This window comes from Eleginops maclovinus, chromosome 18, assembly GCF_036324505.1.
Source record: "Eleginops maclovinus isolate JMC-PN-2008 ecotype Puerto Natales chromosome 18, JC_Emac_rtc_rv5, whole genome shotgun sequence".
NCBI classification, from domain to species: Eukaryota; Metazoa; Chordata; class Actinopteri; order Perciformes; family Eleginopidae; genus Eleginops; species Eleginops maclovinus.
In genome coordinates, this window is record NC_086366.1 from 189532 (window position 1) to 205847 (window position 16316).

The window sequence follows — 16316 nt, forward strand, 5'->3', positions numbered from 1 at the left end:
TAGAGACACTACATACTGATATACACCTGAACATCAGCAGGAGAGGACTCTTTAAAGTAGAGACACTACATACTGATATACATCTGAACATCAGCAGAGAGGACTCTTTAAAGTAGAGACACTACATACTGATATACACCTGAACATCAGCAGGAGAGGACTCTTTAAAGTAGAGACACTACATACTGATATACATCTGAACATCAGCAGGAGAGGACTCTTTAAAGTAGAGACTCTACATACTGATATACACCTGAACATCAGCAGGAGAGGACTCTTTAAAGTAGAGACACTACATACTGATATACACCTGAACATCAGCAGGAGAGGACTCTTTAAAGTAGAGACACTACATACTGATATACACCTGAACATCAGCAGGAGAGGACTCTTTAAAGTAGAGACACTACATACTGATATACATCTGAACATCAGCAGGAGAGGACTCTTTAAAATAGAGACTCTACATACTGATATACACCTGAACATCAGCAGGAGAGGACTCTTTAAAGTAGAGACACTACATACTGATATACACCTGAACATCAGCAGGAGAGGACTCTTTAAAGTAGAGACACTACATACTGATATACACCTGAACATCAGCAGGAGAGGACTCTTTAAAGTAGAGACACTACATACTGATATACACCTGAACATCACAGGAGAGGACTCTTTAAAGTAGAGACTCTACATACTGATATGTCAGCAGGATATTTAAGATTACATTCAGAGGAGCGGTACAAACTGTGCATCAATATTTACTCTGTGGTTAAACATCAACCAACTGCTAAATAACCTCAAACACAACTACTGTCCTTAGAGACAGACAGACAGACAGACAGACAGACAGACAGACACAGACAGACAGACAGACAGACAGACAGACAGACAGACAGACAGACAGACAGACAGACAGACAGACAGACAGACAGACAGACAGACAGACATGCTGCTGTCCCTGTTTACGCTGCTCAGCGTCTCCGCTCTGGTCCGGTGTTCAGGTGAGTTACTGCGGGTGAGGACTCACTGGACTGGGAGTGACTGGGTTCTAATTGCCAAAGGCAAACGTTGCCCCCAAACTGAGAACTAGGCCGAGATAATGACACTCCTTCACTCGGGGGGAGGACTCGTTCCCTGCTCGGAGAGATACTACCAATTGTTTTCTATCGCATTGTTACTGTATCGATTTAATGTCGGTACCTTAGTACTGGGATGGAATCGTACGTGATAATATCGTATCTGATAATATCGTACCTGATAATATCGTATCTGATAATATCGTATCTGATAATATCGTATCTGATAATATCGTACCTGATAATATCGTACCTGATAATATCGTACCTGATAATATCGTATGTGATAATATCGTATATGATAATATCGTATCTGATAATATCGTACCTGATAATATCGTATGTGATAATATCGTACCTGATAATATCGTATCTGATAATATCGTACCTGATAATATCGTATGTGATAATATCGTACCTGATAATATCGTATGTGATAATATCGTACCTGATAATATCGTATGTGATAATATCGTATGTGATAATATCGTACCTGATAATATCGTATGTGATAATATCGTACCTGATAATATCGTATGTGATAATATCGTACCTGATAATATCGTATCTGATAATATCGTATCTGATAATATCGTACCTGATAATATCGTATGTGATAATCTCGTATCTGATAATATCGTACATGATAATACGTATGTGATAATATCGTACCTATAATATCGTATATGATAATATCGTATCTGATATATCGTACCTGATAAATACGTAATGATAATATGTACTTATAATATCGTATTATCTGATAATATCGTACCTGATAATATCGTACCTGATAATATCGTATGTGATAATATCGTACCTGATAATATCGTATCTGATAATATCGTACCTGATAATATCGTATCCGTGATAATATCGTATCTGATAATATCGTATGTGATAATATCGTATCTGATAATATCGTACCTGATAATATCGTATGTGATAATATCGTACCTGATATATCGTATGTGATAATATCGTACCTGATAATATCGTATGTGATATAATCGTACCTGATAATATCGTATGTGATAATATCGTATGTGATAATATCGTATCTGATAATATCGTATGTGATAATACGTAACTGATAATATCGTATCTGATAATATCGTACCTGATAATATCGTATATGATAATATCGTATTGATAATATCGTACTGATAATATCGTATGTGATAATATCGTAAGTGATAATATCGTACCTGATAATATCGTATGTATAATATCGTATCTGATAATACGTACCTGAAATATCGTAAAGTGATAATATCGTACCTGATAATATCGTATCTGATAATATCGTATTTATAATAAACGTATGTGATAATCGAACTATAAATCGTATGTGATAATATCGTACCTGATAATACGTATCTGATAAATCGTATCTGATAATATCGTACCTGTAAATCGTATTGATAATAAACGTATATGATAATATCGTTTTCTGATAATATCGTTATGATAATATCGTATATATAATATCGTACCCATAAATCGTATTGATAATATCGTATTGATAATATCGTATGTGATAAATCGTACCTGATATAATCGTAGGATAAATATCGTATATGATAATATCGTATGTGATAATATCGTATGTGATATATCGTATGTGATAATATCGTATGTGATAATATCGTATGTGATAATATCGTACCTGATAATATCGTATGTGATAATATCGTATGTGATAATATCGTATGTGATAATATCGTACCTGATAATATCGTATGTGATAATATCGTACCTGATAATATCGTATCTGATAATATCGTATCTGATAATATCGTACCTGATAATATCGTATCTGATAATATCGTATATGATAATATCGTATGTGATAATATCGTACCTGATAATATCGTATCTGATAATATCGTACCTGATAATATCGTATGTGATAATATCGTATATGATAATATCGTATATGATAATATCGTACCTGATAATATCGTATATGATAATATCGTACGTGATAATATCGTATCTGATAATATCGTATCTGATAATATCGTACCTGATAATATCGTATGTGATAATATCGTATATGATAATATCGTATATGATAATATCGTACCTGATAATATCGTATCTGATAATATCGTATATGATAATATCGTATGTGATAATATCGTATGTGATAATATCGTATGTGATAATATCGTACCTGATAATATCGTATGTGATAATATCGTACCTGATAATATCGTATCTGATAATATCGTACCTGATAATATCGTATGTGATAATATCGTATCTGATAATATCGTACCTGATAATATCGTATCTGATAATATCGTATATGATAATATCGTATGTGATAATATCGTACCTGATAACATCGTATCTGATAATATCGTATCTGATAATATCGTACCTGATAATATCGTATGTGATAATATCGTACCTGATAACATCGTATCTGATAATATCGTATCTGATAATATCGTACCTGATAATATCGTATGTGATAATATCGTACCTGATAATATCGTATCTGATAATATCGTATGTGATAATATCGTACCTGATAATATCGTATATGATAATATCGTATCTGATAATATCGTATATGATAATATCGTATCTGATAATATCGTACCTGATAATATCGTATGTGATAATATCGTACGTGATAATATCGTACGTGATAATATCGTACGTGATAATATCGTATCTGATAATATCGTATCTGATAATATCGTATCTGATAATATCGTATCTGATAATATCGTATCTGATAATATCGTACCTGATAATATCGTACCTGATAATATCGTATCTGATAATATCGTATCTGATAATATCGTATCTGATAATATCGTATCTGATAATATCGTATCTGATAATATCGTATCTGATAATATCGTATCTGATAATATCGTATCTGATAATATCGTACCTGATAATATCGTATCTGATAATATCGTATATGATAATATCGTATCTGATAATATCGTATCTGATAATATCGTATCTGATAATATCGTATCTGATAATATCGTATCTGATAATATCGTATATGATAATATCGTATCTGATAATATCGTACCTGATAATATCGTATCTGATAATATCGTATATGATAATATCGTATCTGATAATATCGTATCTGATAATATCGTACCTGATAATATCGTACGTGATAATATCGTATATGATAATATCGTACGTGATAATATCGTACGTGATAATATCGTACGTGATAATATCGTATCTGATAATATCGTACCTGATAATATCGTATCTGATAATATCGTACGTGATAATATCGTATCTGATAATATCGTATCTGATAATATCGTACCTGATAATATCGTATCTGATAATATCGTATATGATAATATCGTATCTGATAATATCGTACGTGATAATATCGTACGTGATAATATCGTACGTGATAATATCGTATCTGATAATATCGTACGTGATAATATCGTACGTGATAACATCGTACGTGATAACATCGTAATTGATAACATCGTACTGTAATTCTCAACCCCCCCCGCAGTGTTCCTGCAGAGGCCGGCAGCGGCTCGCCTCCTCAGTCCCTCCTCCAGGAGGCGGAGAGCGAACTCCTTCCTGGAGGAGATCCTCCCTGGCGACCTGGAGAGGGAGTGTCAGGAGGAGGTCTGTTCTCAGGAGGAGGCAGCCGAGATCTTCCAGACCACGGAGAAGACGGTGAGGAGGAGCTGGGCGTCCAATGACAGCAACGTTTTTAAATTTAGACAAGTCAGGGATAATGATCCCTCTCATCACCAGGCCCGTAGCCAGGGGGGATCGAAGGGTTCGTTCGATCCCCCTCCCGCACTCGACCCCCCCCCCCTCCCCCCATACACAGACACGCCCCTCAAGATATGTGGGCTATTCAATGAATGAATTGTTCATCTCCGGTGAATATACATGATTCAAATCTAAATTTACAATATCAAAATCCAGACTAATAAAAAAGAAAAGTAGACTCAGAGAAGTGACGAGTAAGAAAAATGGTTAATATTTCTGTTTACACATTTTGTTCAGACTGTTTTTACACCAATCCAGTCGGTGGCGGTAATGCCCCCATTTCTGTTGGTAGCTAGCCTAATCGCCTATTACATAGGAACAAAGAAGAATCAGAAGAATAGCGAAAATGGGTAAAAAAGAAGACAAGGAACGTAAACGAAAGAAGTCGGCGGCAACATTGTCCCAAAACATTGGTGACTTATTCCAGAAAAGGACCAAAATCGGTATAGCTGCTGAGTGCAGGGCTTCTATTTCTTTACTACTTAGCTGCTAGACCTAGCTGCATCTGAACACTCACTGACCTAGGCTACTTGTCAGTGGTTGCCTAGCTCCATTAGGCTATATGCTAGCCCCATCCCTCGCCGAACACAGAAAATACCACTGTCAATTTTGTAGGAAACATAAGCGAACGTAACAGTAACTATTTTCGGGATTGTTAAAAGTGTATTGCTTGGCGTGTTAACGTGACTTCGGTGCTTCAATGTCTCCCCCCCCTCCATCTCGTTATGCTTGTGCTCTGCAAGTGCCACATAGCTGACAGTTCCCCCCGTCTGTTTTAGACTAGTGTCTGTCTCCTGAGTCTACTGTCTTGACGCAGAGTGTTACCATTTTGTGCTCGCGGCTTCAGATGTCTATGACAGAACTTATTATGTTGCAGTTTCGACCTCGGTCTCTATTGGTGCCTCTCCACCTTTTCCTGAAAGGTGAAACGGATTTTATGAGGGTTCCCCCCACACTAAAGCCAAATTATTTTATGCCCATTAGTTGATTTTTAAGAAATGTAAGTGACAATAACATTCAGTAACTCACTTTGCAATGCTGATGATCAAGCTAGGCTGTATTTTACTGTCACCATGCCTGTTGCTCCAGCTAGGCTGTATTTTACTGTCACCATGCCTGTTGCTCCTAAGGCCATAGTAAATAAAATACAGTATAGAGGTGTAAAAAAAAAAGGGGGGTTAAACATGGATAGGGTGTATGTGAGTCAATCAGTGTAGTTTCCCTGCACCTGATGTTTTGTGTTTCAGGTGCAGATGTTTGTTGTCAGACGTTTGTTGTGTGTGCTTTTTGTTAAAACCGTTTTATGACAAATGCAATATATCTGCTTGATGAAATTACCCAAACCCTCACAATTCTATGTGCACAATAGAAAATAAAATAATTCAGAGAATAAAATTATTATTATGTCTGGTTTGAAATACTCTAAAATTGACTTAAATGTCTTTCTTTTGCTGTATTTATTTAGTGAGTCAGCATGTGGAGGGTGAGCTACCAGCAGCTAGTAGTAGCAGCAATGAAACAGCCTTGCCAGGTAACAGTGCAGTGGAAGAGCAGAGAGATGCAGCAGCTCCTGAAGTGGCTGAGGATGTGAGAGTGAGACAGGCAGCAGAATGTGAGGTAGCCCAGCCGAGCTCTGTACTTGACAGTGACCTTGGCTTCTTCATAGATGCAACCAAATCTATTGAGGAAATAGCACAGGCTGTGTGTCAGATGTCTGATGGCCAAAAGTACAATTTGGTGAAAAACCACGTCAGACCTTCGAAACATTTCATTTTCCCAACTACATTTATTGGTGGGTGCAACAGGGCATTCAGGTATGATTGGTTTGAGGAGCATGGATGGTGGCTGGTTTACAGCATGAAACTGGGATGGCGCTTTCTGCATTTTGTTTGTGCTTCTTTCTCAATGCCACAGAGAGGAAACAGTCAACTTCACTGATAAATGCGCCTCAGTAAATGGCATAAGAAAACGAAGTAATTGGAAGCCACCATCGAAAGCAAACCATTTAGTGGCATTTGAAAGAGCAAAACTGTTTCGACAGTCACATGAAAACCCCAATACCCGGATATCAGTCCGTATGGACAGTGCAAAGGAGACCAACATCAAAGAGAACAGGCACATTCTCAAGTGCGTTGCAGAGGCTGTTCTCTACTGTGGCCGTCAATGCATTGCACTGAGAGGATCAGCTGAGCAGCAGCATTGTAGTGGCAAACCCGGGGAAATTTCTTGGCCTATTGAAACTGCTTTCAAATCACGATGAAAAACTGAGCAGCATTTGGAAAAACCAAAACTAAAAAATGCCACCATATCTATCACCTCAAAGCCAAAATGAAATGATTGATGTAATAGGGAAGCACATGATTAGGCCAAGATCGTGGAAGAGGTTTAGGCATGCTCAGTGTACACAGTCCTAGCTGATGAGGTCACATCCCTAATGAAGAGCTGATGCCAATGTGTGTTCGCTTCGTGGACAAAGACTTAAATATCGAGAGGAGTTGCTTGAGATTTGTACTTGCCCGATCAGGTCGCCCCATTGCAAGCGCGATCAAAGATGTGCTGAGTCATCTAAGCAAAAGAGATTTGCTGACTGTCGAGGCCAGGGGTACGATGGCGCCAGCAATAGAGCACGAAAATGTTGGCGTTCAAGCTTTGATAAAAAAGGATGCGCCTAAGGCAGTTTATATGCACTGCAATGGGCATTGCTTGAACCTTGTCATTGCACGCTCTTGTGCTCTTCCCGTTGTGCGCAACATGATTGATAAGATGAAGTACATTTGTCATGTTCTTCACCCGCAGCCCGAAGAGGGAACACCTTCTCAGGAGGTTGTAGAAAGGAGGCACATTCTACCGGGAAAACGGAAGCCCCTGATTGACCCCGCCGCACAAGATGGGCAGCACGGCATGATGCCTACAGTCACTTCTACAGTGCCTTTGTCTTCATTATTAAGGGTCTGGGAAATCATGGCACAGGGTCTCCATACAGAGGGTACAGTGAAGATGTCACCAGTGGATGGGAGGGCAAGTACAAAGCAGAGGCCTATGGTCTCTTGAGTGGGCTACAAACTTTGGAAATTCATCCTCCATTCCTCACCGTTTACCAAGTTTTATCCCACCGGCGGGCATCACGGTGAAACTGCAAAGCACCTCACTCGAATCATCGAGGCATTTAGCATGGGTTTATGAGGTGAAGTCTGTCTACAAAGGAGCTCCGCGAGACCATCGACGACGACTTTAATCAAATCTACGAACAAGCGTTAGGATGGCCCGCTCAGGTCAACGTGGAACCACCCCCGCCGAGAGCAGTGGAAAAGGGAGAAACCACAGGGAAAAAGTACCCGCTGAAGGAGTGAAGGAGTACTATCTCCGGGAAAATGACGATACCCTTCTTAGACCATGTCATTTCAGAGTTTGAGTCCCGATTTAGTCCCTCTCTGTGACCGCATCAAGGCTCATGGGCCTAATTCCATCTGTCCAGTTGCAACTCAGATGTTAACGGTGGACATCTCTGAAGCAGTCGCTCTGTACCAAGATGACTTGCCATCACCAGAGGTCATTTTACCAGGAGCTGAAACGGTGGAAGTTGAAGTGGCAGGTCAAAGCATTACACCAAAGACCAGCTCATGTGCCTCAGCTATCAAAGAGGTGATGAGATGATGTATCCGAAAATCTTCAAACTCCTGAAAAATTGTATGCACCTTGCCCGTGACCTCCTGCGAATGTGAGAGGTTTTGCCCGTGTTCTCCGGAGACTCAACACATTCATGCGGAGCGCCCTGGGGAGAGGGGCCGCATGTCATCCTGGCTCTCATCCATACCCACTACGGGCATGGCTCTGGATCTGGATTTTAGCTGTCGATCTTTACTCAAAAAAAGCACCCAAGACGATTGGAGTGATGAGCGTTTCTGATGCAATAGAAGCATAAGACTGAAGAGGGAGACATGGGGGTGGGTCATTCACGTGAAATCAGACACTTTTTGGGGCCAACGACACAGATTTAATCAACTTTGTGTGCCTTCTTTGTGGTAAGGTAGAACCCCAGAACTGCATTTGCATGAAACTGGCATAATATAAGGGAGAAATGGACTAAGAAGTTTTAAGTAAAAAGGGTAGGGCCATACCATTCAACTTGATTATGTCAATTTAAATTACAAAGAGATGGTTTTTGATGCTGTTTTAAAGCTCTTTTCTGGAAACTTCAATTTATTCATTTTAAATCTTGTTTAGTTTTAATGACCATACCGATAGTGTACTTCATGAAGTAATTCTTATCTATTTATGTCAACAGTGGAGAGATAGACAATAAAGGACAGCAACAACAGACAGACAGGGAAAAACAACAGAGACAGACAATGGAGGGCAGCAACAGACAGGCAAGGAAGAAAGCAACAGACAACTGAGGTGAGCAACAGAGACAGACAATCACAGATTTTAGGAAGTTTGAGTAACACTTACATTTATATCAAATTCTCTCATTCTTGTTAAAGTTTTAATGACTATAGAGATAGCTCAATTGAAGCAATTCATGTCCATTTATGTTAACAGTGGGGAGCAACAGACAAAAAATGAAGGACAGCAACAACAGACTCACAACAAACTTGACGATGAATAAAATATGTCTAAATTAAAAGATTTGAAGTGTGCTGGTGTATTTAGGGGGCATTGGAGTAGGGAGCCAAATGAAGTCCACTTTCGGGGGGAAAAGATCCCCCCCCACCACAATGCTGGCTACGGGCCTGATCACACAGCCACATACTAAACACACTAACGCCTCGAATCCCAAAATTAATTGAAAAATATTTATTGACTTGAAAACCAGAGTATTTCTCCCTCTAAGAAAATCCCCGCTCCACGGCCCACTAACGGCTGGAGCTCCGACAAAAAGTGAATTTAAAATGAAGGCAGCTCTGATTGGTGTTTTCTGTTCCCGCCTGTCAGTCCACAGTCTCCACTAACAAGTCCTTAAACCCTACAGAACCAATCAGAACGGAGTATTTCATTTATCATGTAATAAATGACATTAAGGACTTTATGACTGAAACACAGTCCTTTAGTTTTTACAAAATATGAACAACGTGAAAAATAAACCGTTTATATTTGGACGGTCTTCGTCAGCGTCCTGCAGTAGAGACACTCATTAACTCTGGATCTTGTTCCACAGCTGGAGTTCTGGTACAAATACATCAGTGAGTAAACTTGTTATGCTCTATCTCATCTCAGAATCTCAGCCCTCAGTCATTTAAGGAGTTATGTTGTCCTGCTGTGTGTGGTAGATCTGAACCCTTGCCGGACTAACCCCTGTCTGAATGGAGGGATGTGCACTCTGGACAGAGGAGACTTCCTGTGTCTCTGTTCCCCACAGTACCACGGCCGGACCTGTGACTCAGGTACTCTGTACACCTGTACTACACCTGTACACTACACCTGTACTACACCTGTCGTAAACCTGTACACTACACATGCACTACACATGAACACTAAACCTGTACACTACACCTGAACACTAAACCTGTACACTACACATGAACACTAAACCTGTACACTACACATGAACACTAAACCTGTACACTACACCTGAACACTAAACCTGTACACTACACCTGAACACTAAACCTGTACACTACACCTGAACACTAAACCTGTACACTACACCTGTACACTACACCTGAACACTAAACCTGTACACTACACCCTGTACACTACACCTGTACACTACACCTGTACACTAACCTGTACACTAAACCTGTACACTACACATGAACACTAAACCTGTACACTACACCTGTACACTACACCTGTACACTAAACCTGTACACTACACATGAACACTAAACCTGTACACTACACCTGTACACTAAACCTGTACACTACACTGTACACTACACCTGTACACTACACATGCACTACACATGAACACTAAACCTGTACACTACACATGAACACTAAACCTGTACACTACACCAGTACACTACACCTGTACACTAAACCTGTACACTACCCTGTACACTACACCTGTACACTAAACCTGTACACTACACCTGTACACTAAACCTGTACACTACACATGAACACTAAACCTGTACACTACACCTGTACACTAACCTGTACACTACACCTGTCACTACACCTGTACCACTACACCTGTACACTACACATGAACACTAAACCTGTACACTACACATGAACACTAAACCTGTACACTACACCTGTACACTAACCTGTACACTACACATGAACACTAAACCTGTACACTACACCTGCTACACTAAACCTGTACACTACACATGAACACTACACCTGTACACTACACCTGTACACTAAACCTGTACACTACACCTGTACACTACACCTGTACACTACACTGTACACTACACATGAAACACTAAACCTGTACACTACACATGAACACTAAACCTGTACACTACACCTGTACACTAACCTGTACACTACACATGAAACACTTAAACCTGTACACTACACATGAACACTACACCTGTACACTAAACCTGTACACTAAACCTGTACACTACACATGAACACTAAACCTGTACACTAAACCTGTACACTAACCTGTACACTACACATGAACACTAAACCTGTACACTACACATGAACACTAAACCTGTACACTAAACCTGTACACTACACCTGTACACTAAACCTGTACACTACACATGAACACTACACCTGTACACTAAACCTGTACACTAAACCTGTACACTACACATGAACACTAAACCTGTACACTACACATGAACACTACACCTGTACACTACACATGAACACTACACCTGTACACTAAACCTGTACACTAAACCTGTACACTAAACCTGTACACTACACATGAACACTAAACCTGTACACTACACATGAACACTACACCTGTACACTACACATGAACACTACACCTGTACACTAAACCTGTACACTACACCTGTACACTAAACCTGTACACTAACCTGTACACTACACCTGTACACTAAACCTGTACACTACACCTGTACACTAAACCTGTACACTACACCTGTACACTACACCTGTACACTACACCTGTACACTAAACCTGTACACTACACATGAACACTAACCTGTACACTACACCTGTACACTACACCTGTACACTACACCTGTACACTACACCTGTACACTAACCTGTACACTACACCTGTACACTACACCTGTACACTACACATGAACACTAAACTGTACACTAAACCTGTACACTACACCTGTACACTACACCTGTACACTACACCTGTACACTAAACCTGTACACTACACATGAACACTAAACCTGTACACTACACAGTTACACTACACCTGTACACTACACCTGTACACTAGCACCTGTACACTAAACCTGTACACTACACCTGTACACTACACCTGTACACTACACCTGTACACTAAACCTGTACACTACACATGAACACTACTCCTGTACAACTACACATGTACACTAAACCTGTACACTACACATGAACACTACACCTGTACACTAAACCTGTACACTACACCTGTACACTACACCTGTACACTACACATGAACACTAAACCTGTACACTAAACCTGTACACTACACATGAACACTAAACCTGTACACTAAACCTGTACACTACACCTGTACACTACACCTGTACACTACACCTGTACACTACACATGAACACTACACATGAACACTAAACCTGTACACTAAACCTGTACACTACACCTGTACACTACACCTGTACACTACACCTGTACACTAAACCTGTACACTACACCTGTACACTACACCTGTACACTACACCTGTACACTACACATGAACACTAAACATGAAACACTAAACCTGTACACTACACCTGTACACTACACCTGTACACTACACCTGTACACTACACGTATACACTACACCTGTACACTACACCTGTACACTACACCTGTACACTACACCTGTACACTAAACCTGTACACTACACCTGTACACTACACCTGTACACTACACCTGTACACTACACGTATACACTACACCTGTACACTACACCTGTACACTACACCTGTACACTACACCTGTACACTAAACCTGTACACTACACCTGTGCACTAAACCTGTACACTACACCTGTACACTACACCTGTACACTACACCTGTACACTACACCTGTACACTAAACCTGTACACTACACCTGTACACTAAACCTGTACACTAAACCTGTACACTAAACCCTGTACACTAAACCTGTAACACTAAACCTGTACACTAAACCTGTACACTAAACCTGTACACTACACATGAACACTAAACCTGTACACTACACCTGTACACTACACCTGTACACTACACCTGTACACTACACGTATACACTACACCTGTACACTACACCTGTACACACACCTGTACACTACACCTGTACACTAAACCTGTACACTACACCTGTACACTACACCTGTACACTACACCTGTACACTACACGTATACACTACACCTGTACACTACACCTGTACACTACACCTGTACACTACACCTGTACACTAAACCTGTACACTACACCTGTGCACTAAACCTGTACACTACACCTGTACACTACACCTGTACACTACACCTGTACACTACACCTGTACACTAAACCTGTACACTACACCTGTACACTAAACCTGTACACTACACATGAACACTAAACCTGTACACTAAACCTGTACACTACACCTGTACACTAAACCTGTACACTACACATGAACACTAAACCTGTACACTACACCTGTACACTACACCTGTACACTAAACCTGTACACTACACGTATACACTACACCTGTACACTACACCTGTACACTACACCTGTACACTAAACCTGTACACTACACCTGTACACTACACCTGTACACTAAACCTGTACACTACACCTGTGCACTAAACCTGTACACTACACGTATACACTACACCTGTACACTACACCTGTACACTACACCTGTACACTACACCTGTACACTAAACCTGTACACTACACCTGTGAACTAAACCTGTACACTACACCTGTACACTACACCTGTACACTACACCTGTACACTACACCTGTACACTACACCTGTACACTAAACCTGTACACTACACCTGTACACTACACCTGTACACTACACCTGTACACTAAACCTGTACACTACACCTGTACACTACACCTGTACACTACACCTGTACACTACACCTGTACACTAAACCTGTACACTACACCTGTACACTAAACCTGTACACTACACCTGTACACTACACCTGTACACTACACCTGTACACTAAACCTGTACACTAAACCTGTACTACACGGGTACAGTACACAGGTTGTTTACAGGTATAGTACAACTGTAAACAACCTGTTTTTAAGGTAACTCTGTTGTGTGTAGTGGTGTCTGAGTGTCGCTATAGAAACGGCGGCTGTACGCAGCTCTGCAGAGATATGCCGGGTGGAGCGGGGGTTCAGTGTGGCTGCGCAGATGGGTTCAAACTGGACCCGGACAACAAGGGCTGCTCCAAGTCCGGTGAGCATCACAGAACCCAGGTTACTACTGTAACATACTCCCTGTGCAGTAACTGTACTTCTTGTATTTGTTTATTTCCTGTGCAGTGTTGTTCCCGTGCGGTCGTCAGCACAGAGACCTGCTTCCGTACGGAGGACGCTCTCTGTGGACGGACTCACTGGATGTGAACCTGACCTCACAGGCAGCGAACCTGACCTCACAGGCAGCGAACCTGACCTCACAGGAATTGAACCTCAGCGACATGTTGGACACCGACAGCTGGGCTCTGAATCTTAACTTTACAGAGATAGATCTGAGGACAGTGAACACATCGTCTGAAGGGGGTAACGAGACAGGGCAGGGGGGGGAAAGGGGGGTAGGAGATGCGGGGGGTGATGCTTCGTATCATTGGGGGGGTTCTGGAGAAACTGGGAGGCAGTCCCTGGCAGGTGAGGACCCATTCACACACTTTAATAATGTTGGTAAAATAACAAATGTCAACATCAAGGACGGTGGTGTGTTCAGGTGCTGCTCCACAGGTCCGACGGTTACGGTTTCTGTGGAGGGACTCTGCTCTCTGACCGGTGGGTGGTCTCTGCTGCACACTGCCTCGAGGAGAGTGTGCACCATGTCACCATAGGTGTGTGTGAGAGTGTGTGTTTTAGCATGTCTACTAATACTGACAAATGTCCTTAAATGTGTGTGTGTGCATGTGTGTGTGTGTGTGTGTGTGTGTGTGTGTGTGTGTGTGTGTGTGTGTGTGTGTGTGTGTGTGTGTGTGTGTGTGTGTGTGTGTGTGTGTGTGTGTGTGTGAGCAGGTGATTATGATAAGCGGCGTCCAGACCCCGGGGAGCAGCAGATGAAGGTCCAGAGGGTTTTTGTCCACCCTCACTTCCACTCCTTCACCCTCGACAGCGACATTGCTCTGCTGCTCCTCTCAGGGCCAGTGACCCGGGGGCCCACTGCGGCCCCCGCCTGCCTGCCAGACCCCCACCTGTCCAGATACCTGCTGCAGGTACATCACTTTATTATCACATGTCTCGAACACTAGATTCCGATTGGTCAACATTTCAGAGGTTGATGATAATCAACAACATATGAACAGCAGAAGAAGACGGACAGGAAGTAAACACTTCATAACCCCCCCCCCAGGAGAACTCCCGAGGCGTGGTCTCTGGTTGGGGTCTGACTCGTCACCTGGGCCGGTCGTCACGCTTCCTGAGGAAGGTGACACTACCCGTCATTGAACAGCAGACCTGCAGCGGCTCGACCAATCAGGTGAGAAGACACACACTCATACCTGCCTATCAACCAGGCGGGACACACCTGTGGAGTCTCCGGTTTAAGGCTGTCTCCCCCTCAGGTGATCACGGACAACATGTTCTGCGCCGGGTTCCTGGATGTGGAGATGGACGCCTGCGGGGGAGACAGCGGGGGTCCATTCGTGGTGAACTATAGGGGGACCTGGTTCCTGACGGGGGTGGTGAGCTGGGGGGAGGGCTGTGCGGCCCGGGGGAGGTATGGCGTCTACACACGTATCGGGAACTTCCTCAACTGGATTAAAGACACTATGCAGAGAGAGGACCTCAGCGAGGGCCGGGACTAACGGACCAGAACCAGATTTACTGACGGACCAGAACACGAAGCAGGTTTACTGACGGACCAGAAGCAGGTTATCTCACAGAAACGAACCAGGTTTATGGCAGAATAGAACCAGAACCAGAACCAGGTCTGTCTTTAGAGCTGTTTGACATCAGGGCTCCCACGTGCTGTGATCTGATTGGCTGTGTGCTACAGCTGACTCACAAAGGGCCAAAGAAGGTCACAACTTTTTAAACTTTTAAATGAAAGTGAAGTTTCAGTGAAGCTGTTTCAGTGAAGCTGTTTCAGTGAAGCTGTTTCAGTGAAGCTGTTTCATTAAAGCTGTTTCAGTGAAGCTGTTTCAGTGAAGCTGT

The 16316-nt window shown here is 41.8% G+C and overlaps 1 protein-coding gene across 1 annotated transcript; it reads left to right on the forward strand.

The window, feature by feature from the left end:
* The first annotated feature begins 856 nt into the window (after nucleotides 1-856).
* LOC134880417 (coagulation factor IX) lies at nucleotides 857-16316 on the forward strand. Its single transcript, XM_063907354.1, has 11 exons — nucleotides 857-1004; nucleotides 4603-4772; nucleotides 10033-10057; nucleotides 10145-10258; nucleotides 14248-14382; nucleotides 14469-14718; nucleotides 14765-14810; nucleotides 14887-15001; nucleotides 15180-15376; nucleotides 15514-15639; nucleotides 15725-16316. The coding sequence occupies exons 1-11, from the start codon at nucleotides 950-952 to the stop codon at nucleotides 15965-15967; spliced, it is 1476 nt and encodes a 491-aa protein (XP_063763424.1). The 5' UTR covers nucleotides 857-949; the 3' UTR covers nucleotides 15968-16316.

Bases quoted from the DNA above. Each gene is read 5' to 3' on its own strand.
- LOC134880417 (XM_063907354.1), top strand. From the start codon at position 950: ATGCTGCTGTCCCTGTTTACGCTGCTCAGCGTCTCCGCTCTGGTCCGG. The intron at 10,058-10,144 runs GTGAGTAAACTT...TGTGTGTGGTAG, and splicing joins GTTCTGGTACAAATACATCA to ATCTGAACCCTTGCCGGACT. The intron at 15,377-15,513 runs GTACATCACTTT...CCCCCCCCCCAG, and splicing joins TGTCCAGATACCTGCTGCAG to GAGAACTCCCGAGGCGTGGT.